Source organism: Chrysemys picta, chromosome 15, assembly GCF_011386835.1.
Source record: "Chrysemys picta bellii isolate R12L10 chromosome 15, ASM1138683v2, whole genome shotgun sequence".
Taxonomy (NCBI): Eukaryota; Metazoa; Chordata; order Testudines; family Emydidae; genus Chrysemys; species Chrysemys picta.
This window is the reverse complement of record NC_088805.1, coordinates 30,305,397-30,333,260: the sequence shown is the minus strand read 5'-3', so window position 1 is coordinate 30,333,260 and position 27,864 is coordinate 30,305,397. Positions and strand designations below refer to the sequence as shown.

General features: G+C 45.6%; 1 protein-coding gene and 1 long non-coding RNA gene across 12 annotated transcripts in view; one reads left to right on the top strand and one right to left on the bottom strand.

The window, feature by feature from the left end:
* SSH1 (slingshot protein phosphatase 1) overlaps nt 1-19,252 on the top strand; it is a 62,291-nt gene extending 43,039 nt beyond the window's left edge. For all 11 annotated transcript variants that reach the window (XM_065568817.1, XM_065568818.1, XM_024101526.3 and 8 more), the window contains 7 exons: nt 24-117; nt 1,091-1,219; nt 6,442-6,488; nt 7,857-8,003; nt 9,878-10,078; nt 11,084-11,705; nt 12,219-19,252. In XM_065568817.1, coding sequence (XP_065424889.1) covers nt 24-117; nt 1,091-1,219; nt 6,442-6,488; nt 7,857-8,003; nt 9,878-10,078; nt 11,084-11,705; nt 12,219-13,496 — 2,518 coding nt within the window. In that variant the 3' untranslated portion in view covers nt 13,497-19,252. The remainder of the gene's footprint in view (nt 1-23; nt 118-1,090; nt 1,220-6,441; nt 6,489-7,856; nt 8,004-9,877; nt 10,079-11,083; nt 11,706-12,218) is intronic.
* Nucleotides 15,689-27,864, bottom strand: part of LOC122173940 (uncharacterized) — a 32,526-nt gene continuing 20,350 nt past the window's right edge. Inside the window, exon 3 of the long non-coding RNA XR_006174999.2 lies at nt 15,689-21,785. This is a non-coding gene — a long non-coding RNA (uncharacterized LOC122173940). The remainder of the gene's footprint in view (nt 21,786-27,864) is intronic.

The window sequence follows — 27,864 nt, the reverse complement described above, 5'->3', positions numbered from 1 at the left end:
GTTCCTTTAATTTTCCTTTGCAGGCCAACTGAGGGGGAAAGAACAGAGCGGTTCATTAAAGCCAAACTCCGAAGTATCATGATGAGCAAAGACCTGGAAAATGTGACCTCCAAGGAAGTAAGCAAAACCTACCATTTGCTGGCCTGTGACCACTCGGTTCCTGTCATTGTCCAGAGTATGGGAGGTAGCACTGGGTAAGGGTCAGAGAAGACTGGGAGTCAGGACCCTTAGGATATATATTTCCATCTGAACTTACAAGATTTACTCCATGTCCTTGGATAAGTCTTCTGTTCTCTGCCCCTCAGTTTTCTCATCTGTAAAATAGGATAACATCAACCTCACAGTGGGCTTTTAGAGTCCTTACAACAAGTGATTGAAATACTCCAATGGGAGCTCCTATAGGGGTCCAAGGTATAAGGATACCTGGAAACTGACCCACAATGTACCCTGAGTTTGGACTTGCCTGGAGCTTTGTGCCGTGGTAAAAGCCCTACAAATTGGTTGCCAGCATTTCTTCTTCGGCTGCCCCGAAAATGCTCAGATTCTTCTGTTTTAGTAGAGTTACTCCCATGCAGTGTTGTAATGCAGAAAGCTGGGGTAGGTTTGGCTTTTAAAGGGAGGGGATAAAGAAGAAAATCTATATACCTTACAAATGTTTCCTACCTGCCACCTTACAAGTGAGAGACTTTAAAAGATCTAATTCCCTTTTCACAATGATGCTGCTGGTTTTTACTTCTTGTTTCTAGTGGGTTTTGCTTTGGTTTCTCCGGTGCTAGCACAGTGCTGGGTGTTCAGCACTTCAAGGGAATGCTTCAGGATGAAAAATACCATAACAGTTTTTGTGTTCATATTGGGTTTTGCATGAAGCTTTATTTACAAAGCCTGAATTTGGGGCCTCACATGATCTTTTACTGAGGTTATTTGTCTCTGAAAGCATTTATGTACTTCTCTGCGGACTGTAGTCTCTCTCGCTCTCTAATGGATGGATGTATAATTTATTGGCACTCTCCTTTCATTCTGCACAGCCCACCATCTAGGTGGTATGCTGTCATTTCCTAAGTGGCATACTTTGTCATTTTCTGCCCCACAGATACGAAATGAGCTGGAGAAGCAGATGAATTGCAACTTGAAAGAATTCAAGGAATTTATAGACAATGAAATGCTGCTTATCCTGGGGCAGATGGACAAACCATCTCTGATTTTTGATCATCTGTATCTGGTAAGCCACAGAGTCAGAAGCTATGCTGAGCATGAGAAGGGGCATCAGTCAAACACGAGCAGCCACTGGGCTGGAGGCAAGCTGCACTGGGTGTAAAGCCTGCAATGGGGAGAAAAACCAGCAGGTGATATAGCCTGGTGTTGAACCTTTTATACAAGGAGACTGTAGGCCTCCTTTCCTTCCTCTCCCCATGTCGCTTCCAAAGGCCCACAGCCCAGCAGCCCTTTCTGCTAGCTGGGCCTTCATTCTGAACACACAGAGCTGCGCTGATGGGCTGGCAAGAGGGGTCGGGGGCCTTCCTGATCCTTTCTCTCCCCGTGAGTGAATGTGCTCCATCAGTGGTCCTCTCCTGGCCAGCTCAGCTCAGGAGCAGAACACATGGTGGGCATGGCGTGGTGGAGGGTTCTGTACGTGGTGGCATGCTGCGGGGGGACGTTTGTTTCACCTGGCCTTTGAAGAGAAGTAAAGGAGCTGAGGAGCAGACTAACGTACAGGGGTGGTAGTGTTTGATTAGGACCTGCTTCTAGGCTTGGGTGAATGGCATTTTGCTTTTGTAATTGTAGATAATTGGCAGGGGCTAGAGTCTTAGTATGGGAGCTTTTATTCTAATGGAAAGAAAATAAATAAGAGGTTGCCAGGGGTTGATACAGTATGCGGGAAAACAGCCTTCCCCCACGTCCTGAGAACTGCTCTGAGGAAGTGCTTAGTCTTTCCCTTTTCCCCATTCATTCCTGCTGCTGTGACTTTCCCCGTGTGCACAATAACTGGTTGCCCTGCTTTGGAAGCTAAGTAGATTTAATAAAATGGTGTCCTGGCCCTGATGTTAGTGCTCCTGTTTGTTGGGTGCATTGTGCACAGGAAAGGCTGCCCTTTATCGATTTATTTAATATGTCTACAAATAGGAGTCGTTTTTCTTTAAGATGGGGTAAGGACCTAGATCAGGACACTATCCAAGTGTACCAGTTATGTGCCCTCTATTTTTGCCTTGCTAAATCAAAGGTAATGATAATATACTAAGAGAGTCAAAGTGCCTACCACGTGGCTGGCTTTATATAAATAATCAGTTTGAAAGGTGATTCGCTCTTTCTGCCTGTGAACAGGCTCAGAGCGGGGATGAGTCTCTTGTAATCTCTTGCCACTAGATGGTACTCCAAGCAAAACTAGAAGTTGCCATCCAGAACAAAGATTTAATTGAGATGGGAGCAGTTCTGCACTTTGCTGCAATGTCATCTTTTCCATGATAGACTCTAAGGAAATAGGTCTCTGAGACTGAATCATATTTTAAAATCCTCTTAGTTCTCCTTGCAATGTGTTGTGCATGTACCTCTACAGTAACCTCTCCCATGGCTTCTAGGGGCCATCTCACACACTCAAATAGCCGGAGACTCGGTGGTACTAGCATAACAACCTAAGTTCCCTCTAAGCCGCGTGGCCGTGCAGCTGCCTATTAAGCCCCACGCAGGGACTCAGGGCTGCAGCGGGGAGAGACGCCTCTCCCCACCAGCCAAATCACAGACCTGCGGCGGCGGGGAGAGGTGTCCCTTCCCGCTGGCCCCAGCTGCTGCGGTGAGAGAGGGCTGGGGGGAGTCCTGTCTCCCCACCACAGCCCCGGGGCAGCCTGCACCCTACCCCAGAGCCCACACCCCCAGCCAGAGCCCTCATCCCCCCACACTCCAACCGTCTGCTCCAGGCCTGAGCCCCCTCCCACACTCGGAATCCCTCAGCCCCATCCCCACCATATGAATTTTGTTGTGTCACACATCGCCTCCATATTGGTGCACATAACAAAATTCATTTTGCACATGGACTTAAAAAATTAAAGGGAACACTGATAACGACCACTTTATTTTGCAGAATGTCTGAATGGTTTTCCTATGCAATTTATATTTGTTATTGAAAACAGGGAATGTTCATTTCTGGTGGGTTTTGTGATGTGCTAGGAACTACCCTGAGACTGTCTAACTCACTTCATGCAAGCAAGCGAGCAGATCCAGTGCTGCTCACCACCAGCTCAGATTGGATCTGAACAGGCAATCTAGAGATGCATCCTCAGTGTCCCATAGCCCATCGTCTTTTCCTTTCGGACCCCTTCCAAGGATCATTTGTTGTGAGCTTTTCTGATTGAAATCCTGCTTAATATTACTTTGTAATCTGGGAACTTTCCCACTGTGCTCCTAACACACTGCACATATGTTGTCCAAATGTGCCATCTCTTTGTGGTTTTCTTTAAGTAATAGGGCTAACGCTCCCTCAGTTCAGAGGAGGGATGGTTTTGTGGCTAAGGCACAGCTTTGGGACTCAGGAGATCTGGGTTCTTTCCCTGGATCTGTGAAAGCTCCACTTTGTGATCTTGGGCAAGTTACTTAATCTCCTTGTGCTTCAGTTTTAGGGATCTGTAGAATATTCTCTGTCTCTCGCCCTTTGTCTGTCTTGCCTGTTTAGGCCTGTTCAGCCAACAGTATGATGCAGTTGCAAAAAAGGCTAATATCGTTCTGGGGTATATTAACAGGAATGTCGTATGTAAGACCTGGGAGGTCATTGTCCCACTCTGCTTGGCACTGGTGAGGACTCAGCTGGAGCAGTGTCCAATTCTGGGTGCTGCACTTTAGGAAAGATGTGGACAAACTGGAGAGAGTCCAGAGAAGAGCAACAAAAATGATCAAAGGTTTAGAAATCCTGACCTGCGAGGAAAGGTTAAACAAACTGGGCCTGGTTAGTCTTGAGAAAAAACAACTGGCGGGGATGAGGGCTTGAAAACAGTCTTCAAATATGTGAAGGGCTGTTATAAAGATGAGTGTGATCAGTTGTTCTCCAGGCTAGTAGCAATGGACTTAATCTGCAGCAAAGGAGATTTAGGTTAGATATTAGGGAAAAAAATTCTGCCTATAATGGTAGTTAAGCTCTGGAACTGGCTTCCAGGGGAAGTTGTAGAATCTCCACCACTGGAGGTTGCTAAGATCAGGTTGGACAGTGCCGCCTGAAATTACCTGAGGTGCAAAGTGCACCGGTCACAGCTGACAGGTTCTTTCCCTTAGTGGTTACGTAAATTATTTAACAGGTGGGATTGATGAATCACAGGAATATGAACATAAAAGTTTTATTTATCATCCAGATTAACCTAAGCATTAATGCTACTGAACAAGAAACAGATACATATAATAAGAAAGTCCGTAGTGCTGTCATACTCTCAAACTCTTGGGACCCATGGAAAATACCGCTAGAAGAAGGTAGTCCGTGAAGTACACTGTAAGTGGGAGGTGACGGTCCAGTCCAGCCTCTCATCCCAAAGTGCCCACCAAGGGTCGGGCACACACCTTGTTTATACTCATCTCCTCTCTTACACCCGCCTAGGTCCAAGACCAGATCTGAAGCTATTCCAGCCCCTTCTCATATGTCGTCTTCTGGGAAATGTTGTTTGGCTATTAGCCAGGATGGGCAGGGATGGTGTCCCTAGCCTCTGTTTGCCAGAAGCTGGGAATGAGCGACAGAGGATGGATCATTTGATGATTACATGTTCTGTTCATTCCCTCTGGACCAGGCCACTGTGGGAAGACAGGATACTGGGCTAGATGGACCCTTGGTCTGACCCAGTAGGGCCATTCTTATGTTCTTACGATATCCCAGCTATCCATAATTAACCTTCCAAGGCTGGCCTACGCTGTTTGCATCAGCCCCATTCCCAGTACTTTCAGTAACTCAGTGTGGTTAGTTCCCTGGACACAAGTACCCCCCAAATCTTCCCAAAGCTACAATTTTAACTTGTTTTTGCTTCTTTGCAGTTACCTTTGTTTGTCCTAACGTGCATATTGCTCATTATACTCTATGTTCCTCCATGTGCCTTTCAGCAATGTTGATTTTTACTCTTTCCTGTTAAAAGCACGTACTAATATATATTAGCCTAAAAGATTCCTATGTCATAAATCAGGTCAAGAGCCATAGGTTAACAACAAACACCTGTCAGGGATGCTCTAAGTTTAATTGGTCCTGCCTCAGCGCAGGGGGCTGGACTGGATGACTTCTTGAGGTCCCTTCCAGGCCTCATTTCTATGATTCTGTGATTGTAAGCTGTTCAGGACAGGGACTTCTTCTGTGTGTATGTACAGTGGTGCTTCCATTTTGTTTGGGGCCTGTATGTGCTCTGTGATATAAATAATAAACCTCAGCCTGAGCTTCCTAGGGTTTCTACCAGCAGATTGACGCCTCTATCTCTCCCCCTACCTCCCTCCTGCCTCAGAGAGACTCTCAACCTTTTATACGCTTGGGTTATAGCAGTGGTTCCCAAACTGGGGTTCGTGAAATGTTACAGGGGGTTCTTGGGGAAAAATTCCCTAATGGCGGACAGAGCTGTCCCTACGGACCCCAGGCAGCCCAGAGCCCCTGAACTTCTAAGAGCTAAGCAGATCAAAGCAAGCATATCTATCACACTCAGGAGATTTAAACTTCAAGACTCCTTATAAGAAATGGAAAGGGAGGTGGATATTTTTTGCTATTTTTAAAATTAAATAGGCAGCTAGTATTGTTTTAAAAATTATTATGAAGAACAAGTTTAAGCTTTGTTGTAACGTGCATTGTTTGCCTGGACTGCTCAATACCTGAATGCTTGTGTAGGAGGAACTCTTTGAGTTGGCTTCTTAAATACCTTCATGCTGTTTCACATCTGATACTCCTTGATGAAACATAGGAGCCTTGTTGTATAACAGGCTTATTCAAAGTGATACAAGCTACAAAAGTGAGATCTTGGAAGAGTGTTGCCTTTTTCATAATGTAAAAAAATACTGTAATGATATAATAATAATTAATAATAAATAGTGTAATAAGCATGTCATAAAAACAAATTTCATATTTCCAAGATCACTGCTTTTACAGTTTATACTCAGGTAAAGGAGAAAATCCCTGGAAATATTCATTTTTAGGAGGGGGTTCGCAAGACTAGACATTTTAGTGAAAAGGGTTCACAGGTTGTTAAAGTTTGGGAACCACTGGGTTATAGCTATTAGGACCAGTCTGGCCTAGTTGCTAGGCTGAGTCAGCAGAATACCTCTGCATTGTTATGCAGGGCCCTAGAACCTCATGCCCTATGGTACTCTTTTCAGAAACCATTGCCTATGTTTTAGTTTAGCGCTCCTGAGAAAATATTGTCCAGATAGCAAAGAGCACAGTGACTGTACAGTGCCCAGCAGAACAAAGGCTTAATCTGTGTGTGTGTGTGACTTGTATCCTAGGGGTCTGAGTGGAATGCCTCCAACCTGGAAGAGCTTCAAGGCTCGGGGTGAGTACTGGCCCTTTCCACAACTTAATGTCGGCTATTACCGTTAGACTCTTAAAATCTTCAAATCACTTGTTTTCAATTGCGTGTTTGGGTGTCTTGTGAAATGAAATATAATACTTTCAGGCCATACCTCAGTGGATAGGGCACAGGACCAGAATTCTATTCTCAGTAGTGACCTTGGACCAGATGGTTCCTCTCTTTCTATCTCAGTTTTCCCACCTGTACAATGGAGATTATATTTGTCCTCGTTTGTAAAGTGCTTTGAGATCTAGGGACGACCAATCCTATGTAGGAGTCTAGTTTATACTGAGCAAGCTTATTGTTGTCTGAGGTGTGAATTCCCAAATACTTCAGAAGATTATGCATTACAGTATTTGGGGTAAAGCTCTTATCCAAATGGTGCAAAACTGCCTGAAGATGAGCAGAGTTGTGTGAATTGTTCTCCATTCCACTAGTGCAGACAGGTGGCTGCAGTCTTGTCTCTCAGTGAACTCTCATCACTACAGCACTTCTTGGCTTTAAGTGTTTTAGGCCAATGGGAATTTTGTGTATAAATACTTGCTGCTTGCCCAGGACACATGTTGGCCCCTATAATGAAGCTCTGAAAAGTTACTGCTCAACAGCAGGAATAAAGATGTTTAAACTGTAGTCCTTGGGAACAGCTGTCTGAACACTTTTGAATAAGTAAAACAACCAGCACATTAATCCTTTGATCCGTAGTGATGGTATCCTTGAAATGCCATTTTTAAAAGTCAAAGCTGGACAAATCCTTGAATAAACGTCATGTGCTATTGATTTGTCTGAATTATATGAAATAATAACTTAATATGGGCATTCATTTCTCCTGGTATACGCCTATTTTATTATAAAAATCCGGCTGCTATATCCTGCAGAAGTAAAGTAAAATGATGCAACTTTCATTTCATATTTCTGGTTGGAAGAAGGAAGAAAGGATGATCTTGTTGCGAAAGCACAAGGCTGAGATTCAGGACTCCTGGGTTCTATTCTTAGCATTGCCGTTGATTCATTGTGAGACTTGGATCAAGTTTCGGCACCTCTCTCTCCCTCAGCTTCCCCATTGGTAGAGTGGGCAAGTCACTTTCCCTCTGTTCTCCATCTTTACATGGGACAGTGATAGTAGAGAGAGATGAGCTAGGGAGCTTGATTCAGCCAGTCCTCCACATGTAGAACTCCAGCTGATTTAATCGGAAGCGGGGGGCTTACAGGTTTGTGGCTGCTGATCGTCCCATGCAGTAAGAGCACCAATGTTACACTGGGTTGTGTGTGGTTTATCACATGAATTCCAGGTCCCCTTCCAGGGCTGTGATAATTAAACTCTCCTCCTTTGTTTCCCTTTGCATCCTGCAGTGTCTACTACATTTTAAATGTCACCAGGGAGATTGATAATTTTTTCCCTGGTCTATTTGCGTATCATAATATCCGGGTGTACGACGAGGAGACGACAGACCTCCTGGCTCACTGGAATGAGGCATATCATTTCATAAATAAAGCCAAGTAAGTGGACAGAGATGAGCGAATCAGTGCTTGGGGGCATCCGAGGTCGGGATAAGAACCCATCATCAGAATCTGTGGAGTGAGGTCAAGTCCTTGCATGACGCTGAGGCACTTCCTCCAGCAGGGGGCGAGGGAGCGCCCTCACCAGTACCATGGCTATTGTAAGGATAGTGTTGTGCCCTCGGCATACTGCCGAATAGCATTTCAGCAGAGGATATGGAACCATTTACAGAAGCTCATTTTGAAACCTGCCTCCCTCTGAATGTCCTGTTAGTCAGAGAGCTGTGGTTCCCACTTCAGGGCAGGGGCAATGAGAAGTGTATTCAATAGGGAAGTAACCATCCCTGCTGCTATTACTGGACAAGTCCTGAGAAGTGTCCGTGTGTCTGTTCTGACTTTGACTCTATCCCCAGCATCCAATTCCCCTGGACTCCTTCATGCTCCCAGCTCGCTGTCCCCAGGTTTGGCACAATAACTCATTCAGTGTCTATACTGCCCTGTCAGTTAAGTAGCTCTACCAGGCTAATTAAGTAGCTGTCCCTTTGCTGCTTAATTGCTGAGCTCTTTGTGAGGCGATGAAGAGGTTTCTGGGACCCCTGCTCTCGCCAAGGCCTTTGAAAAGGGAGTTCAGTTGGGCCCCTGGAATGCCCAAATACCCCGTCTGTTCCCGTCAGTGGTTAATCATTAACCCCTTCACAACCACTCACAATTGTGCTGAGATTTTATTTTCAGCGCCTTGTTCAACTTGCTTTTTTGTTTCCCTTTTTGTTAAACGAAATGTTTGTTGGTTTCCAGTAGCGATGCTACATTCTGTTCGTGTTTGCACCTAACACCCTAAAAGATGGCAAGAGCCCCGAAGGGTCCTTCTGATGAAGTAAAACATTTTGAAATCCTTGAATTTTGGAATAAGCAGAGCAGTGGCTCCCGGCAACAGTTAGTGACATGAACCACTCACATTCTGCTGGGGTGTCAGCATGTGGCTTGGAACCCGATGGGCTTTTCTTCATTTGGATCTGCATGGGGCAGCTGGACAGTGACACCTGGTTAATTTAGCCTCTTTCGTTAGTCGGCCAAATCCCGCCCTAAATTAGGACCAAATCATTAGGATTGCAGGGGTGTAACTAGCGGTTGTATTTAACTTTGTCCATCAGCCACAATGCTAGAATTAATAATGGGCTCAAAAAGTAAGGGGCTGCATCTGAAGTTGTGGAGGTCCTATCCCTGACAGATTGTGGCACAATTCTGCCAGGTGACGTAATGGGCGTTGAGGTTCCTAAATACGTCGCAGGAGACGCCTATTCCCATGTGTGATCCTTCATTCAGTTGCCTTGCCTCCACCTTTGAAGATGGGGGCCTGGCATAAGGGCCTTCTTGCTGGGCCTCCAACCCTGTTACTTGCTCTTCAGATTGCACCAACCTCTCCGAGGAAGCCTCTTTATTTGTGAGACTTCTTGCTCTGTGATTTTCATCCAGTCACTCCACCCTCCAGGGTACAGGTGATAGAGAAGCCCTCATGTGCAGTGAACAGTGCAGGGGGGCCTGGTAGGGAACCCATCATGCCTGCTGGGTCCACATCTCCAAAGACAGGGACATGCAGACAAAGAGAGCTTTGGGTAGTATCTGAAATAGCAGTGCGGTTGGCGTGAGAGGAGAGTGGTTAGGGGGTATCACACTTCTCCAAATCCTAACTTTCCTAGAGAGTTTATTTTCTTGGACCCTTTAACCCAAACCAATTAACTCCCTCTGAGCTGTGACGTTGGCTCGGTCTGGAGAACAAATGACCATCCATGCACCATATAAAACTGTGATAGTAAAACTTAATAAACAAAAGGATTTGAGATACAGTTTTTCTTATTTTTTGCCTTCCGCTCTAGGAAAAATCACTCTAAGTGTCTGGTACACTGCAAAATGGGTGTTAGCCGGTCTGCCTCTACGGTTATAGCTTATGCAATGAAGGAATTTGGCTGGTCCTTGGAAAAAGCCTATAATTACGTGAAGCAAAAACGCAGCATTGCAAGACCAAATGCAGGCTTCATGAAACAGCTGCTGGAATATGAAGGGATTTTAGATGCAAGGTAAGGTGATGGGTGGAATGAGAAGGTGACTTGCAAGGAAACAAAAAGAGCCTGTTGCAGACTAGAATTAGCAATTTGCAGTTGTGTGTACACACATGTGGGGCCTAAGCTGGGCAAAGGAAAAATAAGTTAAAAATGATCAGAGAGTTGCTTGGAAAGGGGGAACACGATTCTGTGAAAACTGGGAAGAGAAAGCAGTTTTTGGTCAATGTTTCAGGCACGGGTTGGAGCTAGAGCAGGTACAGGAAGCAGGCCTGACACAGCTACTGGGCCAGAACGCGTCGAGCTGCCACTGTGCTGCTGTTGCTACAAGGTTTAAATGGGGATCTGTGGGCTCTTCTGTCCACTCAGGGAGCACAATCCCTGAGTAAGGGGTATTGGGCCCAGCGGGCTCATTGCGTGGCTGGACTCCCATGCCTGGAGCCGGCTGAGTTCCTGACGCTGCATAGACGTGCAGAGGACAAAGTCCTGAAGTTGGAGAAGTCTGCCTGAGTGAGGACAGCCGGCTTCAGCCCTTCGTTGGTTATTGCTGAGCATCTTTTTAAAGTTATACTCGCGTGACTCTGATACATGTTTTGCGTGCGCTTGATCCAGATGCTTTCAGCTGGGAGACTTTGTTTCTGTTTCTTCATTAGGTGCGTATCGCCTTCATTTCCACAGCAGCCATCACAGCTAACTACAGAGGTGGTCAATGCCTTTTAAGTCACAGTTACCTGATTCTTGAGGACTTTGGTTGCTGTTGTTTTTCTTCCCTTGAATCTTACGTAATGACCCAGCCATTTGTTCACTGTGTTTAGACCAGAGCCTGATTGCTTCATACATCCTGCTCCTCTGCCCTGCATTGCCACTGTCCTCTGTAGTGGGTGATCTGCTTGGATTGCATGTTTCCTCCAAAGGTTTCTGAGGGGCGTGACTTGTATGGGGCGGGGCACTGTGATGTATTTACATTCGACAGCTGCTGAGTGTTTTATTGTAGTAAGTTGTGCCTTTTATTTTTCTCCCCAGCAAACAGCGTCATAACAAGCTGTGGAAGCAGCAAGCAGAGAGCAACCTATCCCAGAATGCAGATGATTCTACGGGGCCCAGTGACTTCCTGCTCGATAGCTTAGACATTGATCTAGAAAACCGCCTATCTGACCTGGACGCGCCTTCACAGTCCACGTACTTGGACAACAGAGCCAATATGGAGGCCGGGGGGTTTCACTACTGCTTCCGGCGCCTGTCCGACTCGCTGCTGGAGAACAAGCTGCCTGGTGACAGGGAAATATTTTTCCAGGTGGAGGATCTAGAGCGAGACGTGCTTTCGGAGCAGGCCAATTTGCTGGTGGATCAGCCTCCCCCAATCCCTCCTGAGGCTGCGGCAGACACAATGAAGGCCAAGGAGAAAGCAGAACCACTGGCAGAGCTGAGAAGTTTCTGCGAGAAGGAAGTGAAGAAGTTGGAGTCCAGCATGCCAAAGGGGAGGAGTGTGCACAGTCAGGTGGATCCGGGAAAGGAAAGCATCAGGGAGGAAAATCCCGTGGAGAGGTGGAAGCGGCGCTTGTCCGTACACAAGGAGGAGAACTTACTGAACAGAGAGAACTTGAATAACAACAACAGCAAGAGGAGCTGCCCAGAGGAGTTCGAGGTGCGTATGGGCTTAAACGTAGATGATTAGTAACACCCGACACCGTGTGCATGAGACAACTCTCCGCATCCTAAGATTATGATGTAATTTGGTTTGGAAGTGAAGGCTCCTGTAGTAGTGCCTGTCTCCATGCTGAGCCTTTTCCTTGTAGAAGTGCTTCTGACCATCGCTTTGCTTGCAGAAGTTGTGGAGCCAGCCACCAAAGAGAGCATGCAGCTACATGAACATGCTATAAACCTCTCAGGGGAGCCGCCTTCCATGACCATCACTTGAAATGGTTGGTTTCCTCCAACTCCAGACACTGTCAGCTGGGAATCCTCATGGCTTGACTCCCACTGCAGAGCCCAGACTTCAGCAGTAATGGAGAGAGGCTTCCTTTAAGCCTTGGAGTCCTTATAGATAAAATGTTTCCTATTGTTCTGTGTCTTGTTTTAAACTAGCCTGACTCTGCTATTCTGCATCCACATTGAATTGTTTGTCTGACTTCTTATTGCCTATTCTTTCCTTTTATAGCGCGATGCCATATTTGGAATCCTCAGTAAAGTCAAGCCTTCCTACCAGTCATGCACTGACTGCATGTATTCCTCAGCCAGTGCCTCCGCTGAAGCCTCTAGGGAGCAGTGTGAGACGCTGAATCCAGCTGCCGCTTGCTGCAGTTCTACAATCTGTACTCAGCCTTCGCTCCTCTCCCATGTGACTTCGAACTTGTCGGACCAAATGCCTAGCAAGTTGCAGGCTGAGGAAATAATCAGGGCTAAAAATGATGTTTTGCCTCCATTGCTGCAGGGAACTAGTGTTTTGGAAGGTGGCACCTGCAAATCTGTGGCGGATCAGCATTGCAATATTTCTGAAAAGCCAAAAGATGCACCAAAAACACCTGTCAAAGCACTGCTTGTCAGGAGAAATTCCCACTGTGAGAAAAGCCCTCTGAATACAGAAGTGATGAAGGAAGAGCCTCCATCCAGAAAAGACGTCAAACCCACGAAGGACCTGAAGTACTTGCTGTTTGGTAAAGATTTGGAAAAGCCAACCACAAACAGTTATTTGATGCAGCATCAAGAATCTCTTATTCAGCTTCAAAAAGCTGGCTTAGTTAGGAAGCATACCAAAGAACTGGAGCGTCTGAAGAGTGTGCCGTCAGAATCCTCGTCACTGGTAAGAGAGAGCTCCGTGAGCAGAATTGATGCTAGTATACCAGAGGAAAACCAAGATTTGGCTTTGCACCAAGACCCAGTATCTCTTCTGGGCCCAGCACCTTTAATATCTGAAGACACAGAGAATGATGTGGAGAAGTTAGAGGCCAAAAACCCCTTACAGGGACTGTCTCAGAAAACCTCCACGCCTGTCCTGTGCAGGCTGGAACACATGAGCAGTTACACAAAGGACTTTCTGAAGACCATATGTTATACACCGTCATCTTCCAGGAGTTCCAACTTGACGCGCAGTTCTAGTAGCGACAGCATACACAGTGTGCATGGGAAACCTGGCCTAGTGAAACAACGAACTCAGGAAATCGAAACCAGGCTACGACTTGCTGGTTTGACTGTTTCTTCCCCTCTGAAGAGATCCAATTCTCTTGCCAAGCTAGGGTGTCTTAACTTGTCCTCCGAGGACTTATCGAGTGACATGGATGTGTCAACGCTAATGAACTCAAAAGAGGCCAAATCGAGTGAGTCTTCCATGCTTTGCGAGTCACAATCCCCTCTGAGGAGCGTGGACGTAAGCTCCAAACTGCTAGCAAATTCAGCCACAGGAAACTTGAAGAGCACACTTTGGAAGGGCAAAAGCTGACACGTTCTGGTGTATGTTTTTGTTTTTTTTTAAATCAGCATTTATTGCCTGAACCCAATAGTTCATCTGATACAACGTCTTTACCCCCTTCCTTGTGCAGTAAGTGGGGAGAAAGAGGGACATAACTGACATGGGTGAATGGCACAATGAAAAAAAACATTGCATGGCTTGGAAGAGTACATAGTGTGTGAACTGCCTACTGTTCCTATAGGACAATATTCCCAGTACTGTTTGCCAAGTATAGTAATGTTAAAATACATATAATGTAAAAAAATGCTGAAAATATTGTTTCAAAAGTCTCAACAAAAGTCATGGCATTTTTTAATTTTTTTATTTCGCAAAACGAACATAGCACAAGTCTCTAGTTGAAACATCCACTTGTGGAAAAACCTGTAGATGGCAACATAAACTCTACCTCTGTTCTTGATGATTTCGGTGTTGATTTTTTGTAAGGCTTATTCCAGGATATTTAAAGTTTTTGGAAAGCATTCCTACAACATCAACTGTAAAGACCCGAAAGAGTGTTGAGGTGTAGGCTTTACTGTACTGAGTAACTCTAACTATGAAGTCAAGTGAAAAAGTGTAGAGCTGTTTTTTTATTGACTACGTGATCTGCTGACCTGATAGTTCCTCTTTCCTGTATAATCAGGGTTAGCTGTCATAGTGTCTTGTGTTAATAACAAAATGACGTCTAGGCTGTGTGTTTTGAAGGCTTCTGTAAAAGTGGAGAAATGTCTTGTTCTTCAGGTATTGTTGCTCTTGTTGTGGTTTTATAGTTATCCCAGTAATAATGACAAGCCTGGCCAGTAGGTGACCATGAACCATTGTGAAATGTGTGTGATGCTGGAGTCAGTGGTGTAGCACTTGTGTTTTGGAAGCCCTGCTTTATCAGACTGTTGATGGCATGCATTGCAGATGAGAAGATGACTGACCTGTCTCCTGCTACAGAGGGCAGACGGTTGGCTTTATTGTCATTCTGTACATTTGAAACCTGGGAAGATGATAAGTTAGTTTATTTTTGGTAGAACATTTCTCGCATCCTGGAGTTTGCAGCAGAAATGCAAAGCAGCAGCAGGTTATCTCAGGAAGGTATCTGGTTGTCCCTGAGCTCTGAAGCTGTTTACAAGTCCCCACATTGAGTAACATCCAAAGGGTTTATTATTTCATCATCCAGAAGCAGTGGGGGAGGATGAGTATTCCTGCTCTTGTTTGTTTATAGTACATATTGTCTGGGATGCACAGGTTAATTTCAGTGATGGTCTTCTCCTGATGACAACAGAAGTGCACATTCTGCTCTCGGATGAACATGTGGTGCTCCTCTGGGCTTCACTGATCTTGCACACCCATCCAAGGGCAGAGTTTGAGGCCAGTGCAAGGAGGAAGCAGTAGTTTTACTAGCCTAGCCTAAATGGAATATTGCACTATCTCAGAAAGGAAGGAAAAGTGGAGAGCTAGATTAGTTTTCACAGTGTTAAACAACCATTAAGTCTTCTACATGGTACTGCTAGCTAGATTTCTGATACAGTAAGGCATTTAGGGCTCAGTCCTATAGCCTCTGAAGTCAGTGGCTTCAGTTGTGCAGGATTACCTCCTAGAGCAGAGCCCTTGGCTGTAGTCCGTTCTTTTTTTCATCAGCTGTTTTGTACTAGTTTCTGTCGGAGGTTTATGGCCAGTTCAGAAACACTCCATTTCCACTAGTTCTCATTCAGGCAAGTGGGAGTCTGTTGCGGAAAATCTTGGGCACAGACCTCAGGATTCAGCCCTTGATGATAAAACAGAATTCAAGTAAAAATGGGGTTGATCAAAATGAGTGAATGAGATGATAAGAAATCTGCTTGAGCCACTTCCCGAGACAGGCCGGTTGGACACACAGATAACCCAGTTTAGCCCTAAAATGCTGTCCCTCAACAAAGGGGCAGTGACATGGCATTCACAGCATCATGGGTAACCAGCCCCATATTCATTTGTGGGTCACTGTCTTCACACCCAGTGAACGTTTAGTACAGAACAATTTCAGATAAATATTGTAGTACCATTGCCCTCCCGCCCCTGCCAGGTGCAACATGCGTCAAAGGAGGCCCTTCGCCTCTGGGGTGTGTAACATATTGTGGTAGAATGCATTGCCAGCCTGCTAGAAGAAGCACGTTTAAAAAAACCTCCAAAACTCTGGGAGATACCTTTTTGCCAAATGAAGGATATAATTTTCAAAAGTGCCTCAGTCACTGAGGAGTCTGAGTTCCATTGCGTATCAGTTGGATTTAGACTTAAGTGACTTAAGTACTTTTGAAAATGGAACTTAGGCTCCTAAATTTTCAAAAATGCCTGAATTCCATGTGTTAGACTAACTTTGGTGTCACAGTGAAATTTAAAGCTTAGTGACGACAAATGATGGATTTGTTGCGCTCCGTGGTTTTAACAACCAGGTCCATGTGAGTCTGACCTGTTTTTTAAACATCTACGTTTGCAGAGCCGTTGTTGGATAAAGCCTTTCAGATGGGGATGGAAAGTGAAGAGTGCAACTTTGAACAGCAAATCCTACAACCTGCCATTTAAAATGTTTGCCTACCCATTTGGGAATGTCCCTTGGTTTCCACCGTTTAGAATACCCGGGATTCCTTTTTTTTTTTTAAAGTAACTCCCCCAATTTTGTACTAAAAGCAGGAGAAATATGGGCTGGGAAGCAGTAGATAAATATTCTTCCTTAGATAGAGGGGTCAAAAATGTATATACATCTTGAGCATATGGCAAATTTGCCATTTCATGTGTGAAAGAAGCAAAAGCTTCTCAAGCAAGGCAGACAATGGCAATATCTCGGAGGACGTGAAACATTTTGTAATCCACGTTTTCTAGTGTCGGGAAACCGATGTCATTGCTAGAGTTGGACCTTCCCTTAGCTGCAATGTTTGTGTTATTGTCTGGCTATAAACCTTCAGAAGTGGATTTAGCATGGACACTTCTTTTGATGCTGTGATTGTCGTTGGTTCTTGGTGTGGTTCTTTTCACTGAACCCACCCTTTGGTGCGTCTTGGAAATCAATACTGACTAGATCACTTCAATACACTGTGAATTCACTGACACATGCCCCCCTTCCCTCCCCAGTTGTGACATTTCAGTTTAGCTGTATCTGGGGTGTGGTGGTATATCTAAAATATTAATGTTGTTATGATGTGCCTAATGTCAAAGCATCATGGGTGCGTTTCCAGGTCCATATCTACTGTAGTGTATTCCAAATAGTTTTATTACTTGTCTTTTAGTTGTTCTTACTTAGGTTTTATTTGTAAAAGATGGATTGGGGAGGAGGGGTGGTAGTGAGCATGGGTAAAGCCATTGCACTGCGTGTTTGATTCCTGCATGGCCGGATAGGGTTTCTTCAGAGCCTATTAGCCCATGCTGAAATTATCAGCGAAGATATTTTTGAAAGCTGTTAATCTGTTCACCAGCTCCATCCAAACCACAACATTGTGCTTAAGGCTTGAGTGCATCACAACAGCTAGTATAAAGTCACAGTGGTCATAGCCAGTTGCACAGTTGTTCAGATTCTCCCTGTCTGCAAATCTGTGCAGCTGTTCACACTGACAGGGAGAGGCCCTTTCCCATCTGACACCGTTGGACAAAGGCTGCCCTTATTTACATCCGTACTATTCGATTGAAGCTGGAGCTGCAAGGCAGAATTTGACCTAGTTATTTTATTTAATTTCTATTTTCCCATGGATTTTTGCTAGCCCTCTTTATCCAGACAACCCTAAAGGATCCCTAATAGTGTTACTGTAGGATAAAGCAGATAGTTAACCCCTCATGGCTAGGGGACTGTATAGTGTTATTAAGTAAGATCTTGTGCTTCTGTGGAGAGATGGTCACTTAGGTCCAAATTTTGCATGCAAAAAGAAGAGAGAATGGTAATATTTGTAATTCTCCCAGTTGTGTGTGCAGATCACACATGTGTGCATACAACACATGGGCTAGGTTAGATGAAGATTGTTAAAAGTGCTGATCTCTGGTCTAACTGCTCCCACTGAAGTCAATGGGAGTCTTAACTGTTGATTTCAATGGGCGTAGAGGCAGGCCAATGATGAGTGCTTCTGAAAATCCCATGTAATTGCCTGTTTCCAAGAATGGAAGGAGTGAAACCCACAGATGTGGCCATTTAATTTTGTTTCTGCAGGTGGTTTTGCACCTGTGAGTGGGCTGCTGCCTTTTGAAGATGCCTTACCACCTGTTGTTCCCATCCCCACTGCCAATGAGCTGTGATTCCATCTATTTGCTTGGTGTGGGGACGTGCACTCCTCATAGCACTAACTGCCAGTAGGGAACCAACCCCAGGCAGTAAGACACTGCAGTATATTAATACACATTGCCTCTGTTCACAAAGTCATTGCCATGTACGCCCAATTTGACATTTGTTGGCCAACCCATTGTACCTTGTACTAAGATAGAAGCTTAACAGGTGCTTAGACTTGAAGAACTTCCGAAAATTTCCAAGTTGTTTTAACAATACAAGTGAACAAATCTATTTCCTTCCTGTTTTCTTCTTCTATGACCTGCCAAACTCTGCTACATACAAACTACTGCTTTGGTAGTTTAGTTTTCAGTTGACTACAATGCCCATATCGTGATTAGGGGAAAAAATCACACAGACTCCGTTATTCTGTGGAACATAACTGTGTCACCACACACACAATGTAGCTTATCAAACTTGAAGATCCATTGCTGCTTAGTGCAACACAATACTGTCGATACATGTAGTTTATTTTTAATTTTTTTTAAGTCAATGTATCCGTAGAGGCTCTAGCATGCCAATTCAAAGTTTTTGTAGCCAAAAGATGCAGTGCTTGCAGGGTTGTTAGTTTCGATGCATGAAAAGGTAGTTGTTTTCTTTCTCTCCTATGTATTGTAATTGTTCTTTTACAATTGAGTGCCTTAATAATAGTTTACAAATACTGTGTATTTATGCTGAGCTGGTAAACGCTGCTGTTTTGCTGTTTTGTCTTGGTGCTTTGATGTTTCAGTGTAAGTAAGACCATTACTATTTGCATGTATGAGTCCTGTATAACCCTCATGGTCCCTGATCTCAGAACTGCTAACCAGTTTTCCTTTGCTGCGTGTATGGGTAAAACGATGGGCTTTGTAAATGGATCCCACATAGATTCCAGCTTCTGTTGTCCTGACCCCACCGCTTATGATTTATCTCTGCATTGCTGCAGACAGTGCAGGCAAGGGAGGGCTTGACAAGACATTCCAAAGATGGAAGGCCATCGTTACGCTTGGAAGAGTTACAGGCATGATCTAAGCCAAGGAACACTCCAACATCAAATCTGAAATGCACAAACTGGCACCTTATTTCCAGCGTATGCTTTTTTTGTTCCATGTTTTAGAAATAGCACCGTTTCGGTCACCATTTCTCAATGTGTTCTTTAACTAAATAATATTCCTTTTCATGTCGCAGACATTGGGCTGCTCTCCTCGCCTCAGAGTTGACCCAAGGCTCGTGGATAGTTACCACCCTTGTTAGATAACCTGCGGACATGAATAACCAGTAGCTGTTTCAGTGCATTGCTGTACTCTTATGATAACAGTGTTCTTTTTATTTCATTGTATTTCTTAATTCTGGTTTTTATATTTAAATATGCAGTATCTTTTGTACTGTACATTTGCAGTAGGGGATGCATAATGCACTTTTTTTTTACTTTTGTTGGTAAAAGTGTACTGTACATTACATGTGCTTCTTGTGAGGAAAATAAACATTTTTTTGTTTACAAGAGAGGTTTGCACCATCTCTTGAGTAACGTCCATACATAGTCAGCTTGTGATCAGCATTTCAAAGCAGATGACCGGCCAGGTGCGAGCCTCCGAAACATTGTGTACAGTATATTACAGGTGAGTCAATGTCAATAAACAGCTGTCGCTGAGAATGGGGTACTACCTGTGCGGCTGACCTACAGAGCCAAACTCGGTGATGATGAATGTGGGAATGTATGTCACATGTCACGAGCCAGATTCTCATCTAAGTGGCCACCATTGCATTGCCAGCCCACCAAAGCCAGTGGAGTGGTGTTGGCATAGCTGAGATCAGAATCTGACCCCAGAGTAAGTGGGCATGAACAGTCAGGGAGGGTAACTAGCACCAATCTCTCTGGTATTCGGTGGGGGCGCAAATGCATGTAATGTTTTGTGTCAAGTGATAGGAATGGTGTGGGAAGCAGGAAAGAGAAAAAGGAGCCAGCAGGTGGGGGTGATATCAAGCAGCCTTCCTCTCTCCCCCCACAAGTTTTATCTCCTCCACGCCTCCTTTTTGTTACATGCCCTCTTTCTCCCCTCACTGCATAAGCCAGGCTTGTGTTCTACAATCACCGAAATCAGATTGGCGCATGCTTACACCCCGTGCCACCTTCAGCTGTTGTGCCTCTTACATTACCACTGCTGAGTTTCGCCAAGGGGGAACTGTGCCTATTTACATACAGTCTGAATTTGTCCTTAGTAAGACCTTGTTACACCAGTGACTTGCTTTCTTCCTGAATCACCTGACCCAGGGAGTGCAGAGCCCAGGGGTAATGAGGAAGGAGATACAAAAATGGGGACTGGGTTAGAGAGGCAGCAGATCCCAGAGGTCCAAAAGAAATTGGTCCTTGAGATGACCTAGCAATGCTGAGATAACTGGTTTATGGTGCAGCTTCTCCAAGCTCATGGTGCAGTTTCGCCAATATTCTTCACTGTGAAGAGGTTTTAGCATCAGCATTTGACTCTCATCTCCCAGTGACTTTGCTGTCTTTTAACCTGGAGAATGTTTACCCCTTTGTTTGCTGGGTTTATTTAATCCCATTTATTTAATTTTTGGAAATAAAGTCTGAACGTGAGCTGCAAGTCTTTTTTAGTTTCTTTTTGCAGAGAGGGGGTTATTTGAAATAAAAATAGAAATCTGTTTAATGGAAGACGAACAGGAATTAAATATACAATGGCAATAGATTTTTTTATGAGACTGGAGTTTGGATTTAAGGAAACTCTTTCAGACTCTGAGCATCTCAAAGCATCTTACCCAGTAATGAGTTGAATGCCAATAGCATGGTGTCTGTGCAGGCAAATGCAGCAGCTATTACATGCTAAGCAATATTTTGTCCACAGCACGGGAGATTTTTTTTTATTTGAGAGGATACATGGCATTATCTGACAGTGCCATGGGCTCTTTAACTCCCAGCAGACGTAGTGAGTCGAAACCTGGGTTTTAATGTCTCCTTCAAAGAACAAATAACTAGCATTAAAGGAGATTAATTGTAAGTTACAAGATGTAACTGGGAAAATAAAGACTTTTTCGTGATGAGTCAACTCTGCTCCAGACCAAAGTTTCATAGGACGTAGGATCAGCCCTTCCAGTGTATTCACCAAATTTTGCCTTTAAAGGCAAACAGTGAGCCTCTGTCTCTTGTGCCTTTAAGGAGTCTTGTTACTGCCTGGAATTGTTCTTGCTCTCTAAGCTGCTTCGGGGAAGAAAATGTCAGTGTTTACCTTGGCAGAGTAACAAAGCACAGGCTGAGGATGTTCTTCAGCTTTGGCATACTTGCTAATTGTCTGGGAGAAAGTCGTTAACCCCAAGGAGTATTGTTTTAAAATTACATTTTAAAAATGGCTTCAGCTCCGATTTGACAGGAGATTGGCATCTGTCATTTAGCCATTGGTCAGGAGGAGCATGGGCAGTGCCAACCCAGGCCTGAACCCCACACTGCACTGCCAGTTGGTTTCACTGACCTCCGGGAGAGCTTCAAAGAGGAGCTCATCTCCGTAACCCATTGGGTCCTTCAGCAGAGGCTGCCCACGCAAGCCCCAGTTAGTGCTAAGATGCTGTGAGGATGCTGGGAAATAATTGACACGTCCACACGTAGTTTAAACTCATGCCAACATTAATTTGCCAACTTCTCAAAATACTAAGTGTGAAAAGTGAAATGAATCAGGCATCCAACACCTTTAAGCCTCTCTGGAGCTTGGTGTCATGTGAGTGATGGTTTGGTTCAAATATTAACACACACGGCTATTCTCTGCAGAGAGATTAGGGACAGGAGGGGATGCAGGAAATATTTCAAACCTGTTCTCATTTTATGGGTTTATAAAGTATCATCCTGGAACCACAGCTCTTCGTACAGCCACATGGATTTGGCTTCTTCGTTTAGCCAAATGGCACGCTTTTGAACTATGCTAGTGACCTTATACAAAGTCATCTGTGGAGAGGAATTCATCACCTGGGGGAGCAGTGCCTGTAGGGAAAGGTAGCAGAGCCAAGCCCTGTGGCCAGTTCTTGGGAGCCTGGAGGAGAGAGAGAGAGAGTTGACAAGTTGTATGTGAGTGAGTAAGAGAGAGAGAGTGCTATGGATTTTTATTACACTTCTAGGGGTGAGACTGTTGATTTTGCTTAAGAATTGTCCCCCTCTTCTTCCCCCTTCTCTCTTTCACCACCTGCCTGTCAGAATGGTCAGTCCTTGTAGGTTTCATGCTGATTACAACCCTAGTACCACATTCTGTTCTCACTAACGCCAGCATCAATCTAGAGTGGCTCCATTGACTTTGGTGGCATTACTTCAGATTTACACAGATGTAAATGAAAAGGGAATTTGGCCTTGGATTATTTGACACCAGTCCCAGGCCCCTACAGCCTAGTATAGTTTCAGTTTAAATGGAGGAGGAAGAAAGTCCATTTTGGTGATAACTGGGCAGTGAAGAAAACAGTGCCTCAAAAGCTGAGCCCTTCCCATGGATGTTTTGACAAGAGGTGACTAAAGGTAACTCTCCACTAAGTGAATGAGCCCCAGCACTGGTGTCATTATGAGCTAAATTCTGCTCTCAGACAGCAAATGAAGATGGCTCCAAAGTGGGCCACTGAACTTACCGAAGACATTGCTGAAGGGTTGTGCAAAGGTGGGCTCCAAGGCAACGTGTACCCCCACATAACTCCGAGATCCATTGGGGTCTGATACAGGCTGTATTTAAACAGGGACAGGACACATTTCAGGATGCTTCAAGACTAATGGCCCATAAAACTGGGCTACCTTTTGAGAATTATACCATATGTGGATCCTTATCTTCAGCTGCCCTTTGTATAACGTTTTCCTACCAGTCAATTGTTCCTAGTTAGGTAGTGACATAAGATCAAGGTATGCACTGAACACATCTTTTCTTGGACCTGCATTAGCTCTGCTGCCACATATGTAACCAGCCGGTTGTTGGTTACCCATAGCCATCCTATGCATATGCAGGTAATGAGGACATTAATTCAGTCTCTTGGTGCCTCATCGTTAGTCAGTGTTATGAAAGGAGAGGAAAATATCCAGTGTTGGAGAAAGCCATCTGGCATGCTTGGAGAGTAGCCACTGAGGTAAATTCCCATTCTTGTCTGAATGTGCCAGTTTAAGGTCAAATGTCTTAGAGCTGATGGGAAATGACTGCCTAGGCCAGACTGAGGATCTTTGATGAATTTTTTATTCTGAACTGTTGACATCCACGTCCACCCTTGTGAAACTTGTGTTCCTTTTATGAGCGGTTCCTTTTCCTATTGCTTTTGAAACTCTTTGCACAGGCCCCCATGGTTGCTGCCTGGTATTTGTCTGAATTGTGCTCACTCCAGATTATTGGGGAAACACAAGGAAAAGGTGAGGCAGTGTGATTGCTGTAGAGTTAAACAGAGCAGAAATTGACCGCTTTCATATTTAGCAATGGGGAAAAATGTACCACCCAGGAAAACATCTTGATTTTCAATTCTCTAATGATCCAAGCCTTGTATTTATTTTAGATGTTTGAATTCAATTAGATAAACTTTCTGTCTTTGTGAGTGGTTGAATGGCTCAGGACTAGTAACAAAACATGAAGTCTGTCCTGTCTAGGTCATGGATTTGATCCTGGCCCAGGTCAATGGGGGCTGAAAGTCATTGCCACAAGACAGCTGCTCAGCAGTTTATGTGAAAGCAATTGGTTGTCTCAGGTCAGTTTCTAGCGGCCATCTCTGCATCACAAGAACTACTATCGCAATCTGTACAGTGCAGGGGTGTGGTGGTGAGACTGCTTCGTTGGTCCACACTGCAGCAGAGCAGAGCGGGCGACCTAGCTGTGTCAGCGTTTGCTGCTGATTTGACGGACTAAACGAAATCGCAGTACAAACAGAATTAGAGCTAGAGCCCTGCCAGGAAGACCTGAGTGGAAATCTCTGCAGCCATGAAAACAGGGCCTTCAGAGGCGAACTGTTTTCTCATAAACATTCAGCCCACAGAAAGAGAGAGCCATGGAATAGCTAGATGAAAAAGGAGTGTTTAATGCCAAGCAGGGAATCCCTCGTAATGAAAATCTGAGAAGGCAAGTGTCACGGGCTGGCTGGCCCTTTAAGGAGAGTAGGGCTTAGCCAGGCCTGGGATGAGCAGCTACCACCCTGCCCCCTGAACTGATCCTTATGGCCCAGGGATCAGGTGGCTCGGTTCCCAGAAAGGGCTGGGGAGGGGAGCTGCAGGAGGGTGGTTGTCTCCTGGGCCTGGCCATGAATAGAGAGAGTGGCAGGGGAGGAGGAGGCTGCTAGCGCAGGCCTGGGGAAAGTCCACCTCCCCCCACTCCCCAGGCAGATGGCTTGGTGGCAGACTGGGGGAAGGAGTCCAGGGAGGAAGCCCTCGGGCTCAGCGGCTCGGATCAGAGCTGGGCCTCCAGGGAGAAAGTCCCTCCACCAGTGAGCAAGGCTGAAGGGTAGCCCGGGAGGGGCAGCAGACCCTGTTGTTTTTGAGACCACAACGTGACAAAGCCTCCTGAAAGAAGGGGTAGGCCTGTTGGAGGGACTAGGAGGGAAAGGCAGAGCCCTGCCAGGGGGTGGAGGGAGGGTGTGCTACAGGGGTGTGAAACCTTGCCTGAGTGCTGGGAAGGGGAGAGCAGCAGAAAGCTGATCCCAAGGAAGAGAGAGAGCTCAGTACAACAGTCTGCCTGCTGCACTGCTCTGCACTCCCGAAACTGCCCTGTGCTGACTGGCTGTGTACTCCATCCTGCCCCTCTTCTCCCCTGCCCTTCTGTGTCCCTCTCCCTTGCCTCTCGCTGATCCCCTCCTAACCAAACCCTCTCCTACCCAAGAAAAATGGTGGCACGAACATGACATTTGCCACCGTTCCATAATTCACTCGGCTGGTGTGTTCTACGCCGGCCCCCGCCCAGGGTCTGCTGGGTCTGTTTAGATTGCCAGCTCCCAGGACGGGATGTCAGCTACTCTGTGTTTGTGCAGCGCCTGGCACCATGGCTGGCTCTGGGTTAGCCCTTAGCCACTACCATAATACATGTGATTGATAATAAAGGAAGCAGAATTCTCTGAACTGAAGTCCTGAGAACGAGGTTATCTGTAAATCAGGTTTTTACAGCCCTGCCACAGTTCCTGACCTTCCTGATATTCTTGCATTTCTCTTTAGATCAGAATAAAATATTACATCCTGTGGAAGTACAATCCTCCATCCTAATCCCCCGTCCTCTGTCTACCCCGTGAGCCTGGCTTGTACCATAGCGCTTTGTGGGGCAGCTGTCAAGTCAGCTTCCGGCCCTTGCAGAGCAGTGCATGTGTGAGTATATCTAATGAGACCCACATCTGTCTGTAAACTGTCCCCTTACTGTAAACAAGATCCTCCAATGACACGGTAGATGTCCAGTTTTAGGGAAGAAGACACTGTACAGTATGTGCTCGGTGGGGAGTTCTTGGCTTTCTGTCAAGCCTTTTATGATTTGCCCAAACCTACTCACATGCTGACGCTCATAGGAAAACTAATGCTCCAGGGAACATGCACTTGTGTTCAGTTTTTACACACAAGGGCCTGACAACCACTGAATTCACTTTGAGTTGGGCGTGTTGGGTCTTCTGAAAATCAGCCCTGCAGTTCTGAAAAACAACAGCTTTCCCTGTATATGTGCTTCTGGGGCCCCAGCCCTGACCTCCATCTCTCAGCAAAACCATGTGGAAGCAGGTGTCTGTACGTGAAGGAGCTCTGAGTTGTTGGTTATTTACTGATTAACCCAAACGTTCTCATTACATTAATCCTGGAAAAAAACTTCCCTTGCTCGTCTCTGGTCTCCAAAGATGTGCTGAATGCCTTGATTCAGAAGCTGCTTGAAGGTTTGCCTCTTTAGGCTTTTGCCTAAATAACAGAAAAATAATTTCTAAGCAGTCATTGCGAGACAGGACTAGAAACCTGATGAAAGTCCTTGCTACTACTGCCGGTAAGTTAATATTTTTTTCTTGTTATGATTGAAAGTTATATCCTGTTATGATGTTGCCATGGCAAAACCAGACAACATCTGGAGCAACACAAATTCCGCCTGTTTTTGATGACTGGCATGGAATTTATTTCTAGGCTTGTTCCCAAATTGTGCTGCTTGAACATAAAACACCTAAGGAGTCCAATACCCAGTGTGTGACTGGGGGTCAATATGTAAGGTGGCCTGAATGGAACATTCCCTTCACTTCCCTCTCGCTGTGATACCTGGAAGAATGGGAAACAACATTAGGACAGAATAACATAAAGTGAAGTCTCCTCCGCTTACTGTGTGTCCCTGGTGGTCCATTAATCTTCATCGACCAAATGCTATAATTGAAAGTAGAGATGGGAAATCTCTGATTGGGTCACGTAGCCCATTCCCCACCACCCTGATCCCAAGCACCGCAGGATTGTTTGTTCCTTGTGGCACGTTTTCTAGGCATCTGTCCAGTTTAGTTTTAAATGATTCAGCTGACTGGGGCTTTCCATCACTTCCCTCAGGAGGCTGTTGCACAGTGGGACTGGATCTGAGGAGTTAGCACATTTTTTCCTGATGTTCAGCCTATATTTTCCTTGTTTATTTCAATCCCATTACTCCTAGTTATAAACCTTTGTGTGTCATCCTGGATATGTTGACATGTGTAGCTATGAAAGCAAAGCTAGCAACTGTTTTAATAAACTTGAATGTGGTGAACACACTGGTATATTAGGACCAGGCAAGGGCAGGGGGATGACTAGTCCAAGGCCAGAAAGGACCACTGGCCTCATCTCGTCAGACCTCCTGTATAGCGCAGGCCAGAGAATCGCCCCATAATAATTCCTAGAGCAAAATTGTCAGCGATGGGGAATCCACCACCCCCCTTGGTAAATTGTTCCAATACGTAATTACTCTCACCGGTAAAAATTTACACCTTATTTCCAGTCTGAATTTGTCTAGCTTCAACTTCCAGCCATCAAACCATGTTAGACCTTCCTCTCCTCAACTGAGGTGCCTAGAAGACCACGTGGTGATGTCTGGGGCTGTTTGGCATGATTTTGTTACCGTTCTAAGGAGGGCACTGCACATAAGGGGAAACAAGCTGGTGGTGTTGATTTAGCTCTCATGGGGTGTTAAGATTTGTCTTGGTTTTCATTGCCCCTGCTCCTGGAAGCAGTAAACGGAACAAGTAAATAAACGCTCTGGGATGTGACTAGTTCTGCTGGGTGAGCAATGAGAGGGGAGAGGGAATAAAAATGTAGCCACATTCCCAGCCCTTGTGCTCCCTGAGCCAAACCGGGCATGGATAGGTGGGGGCGAGGTTCCACACCATCCCCCTGGGCAGGGCCGGCTCTAACTTTTTTGCCGCCCCAAGCAAAAAAAAAAAAAAAAAAAAAAAAAGCGCCGCCCCACTGAAACACCCCCCCGAGTGCCACGCCACCCCACGAAACACCCCCCAAGTGCCGCGACGCCGAAACACCCCCCCGAGTGCTGCGCCGCTGAAACACCCCCCCAGCACCGTGCTGCCGAAACACCCCCTCCCGAGTGCTGCGCCGCCCCGCCAACCCCCCCACCAGAACACCATGCCGCCAAAACACCCCCCCGAGCACCGCCGAAACAAAAACAACAACAACAAAAACTCGAGCACCGCCCCGCCAAACCAAAAAAAAAACAAAAAACTGAGCCCCCCTGCCACCCAAGATTGGCCGCCCCTTACAAGGTGCCGCCCCAAGCACATGCATGGTCGGCTGGTGCCTGGAGCCAGCCCTGCCCCTGGGGAACAGACTGCAGCTGACATCGGGGGAAGGGGAGTGCATGCTACACCCTTGGACCGTGTGTGGCAGAGGCCATGGCAGATTGCTGGGGTGGTGCCAGCTTGGAAGTCCTCTATCCATTAATGAGTAAAGCATGGGTAGCAGCAGGGAAAGCTTCCCTCACATGCTGACCCCGCCAACATGCCTTAGTCCTGATTTGTAAAGATCACAGCTGGCAAGAGGCAGGTTCAGTTCCCAGGGGCTGTTCCATCCTTGGCCCATCTGCTGAGTATCCCTCATGCTATGTGGTGTTACTTAAATTCACTTTATTTCACGGGGCCTGTAGATTTTCCATTTTTGCCACGAGTCAGGTTATTGTATTTTTGTAAGGT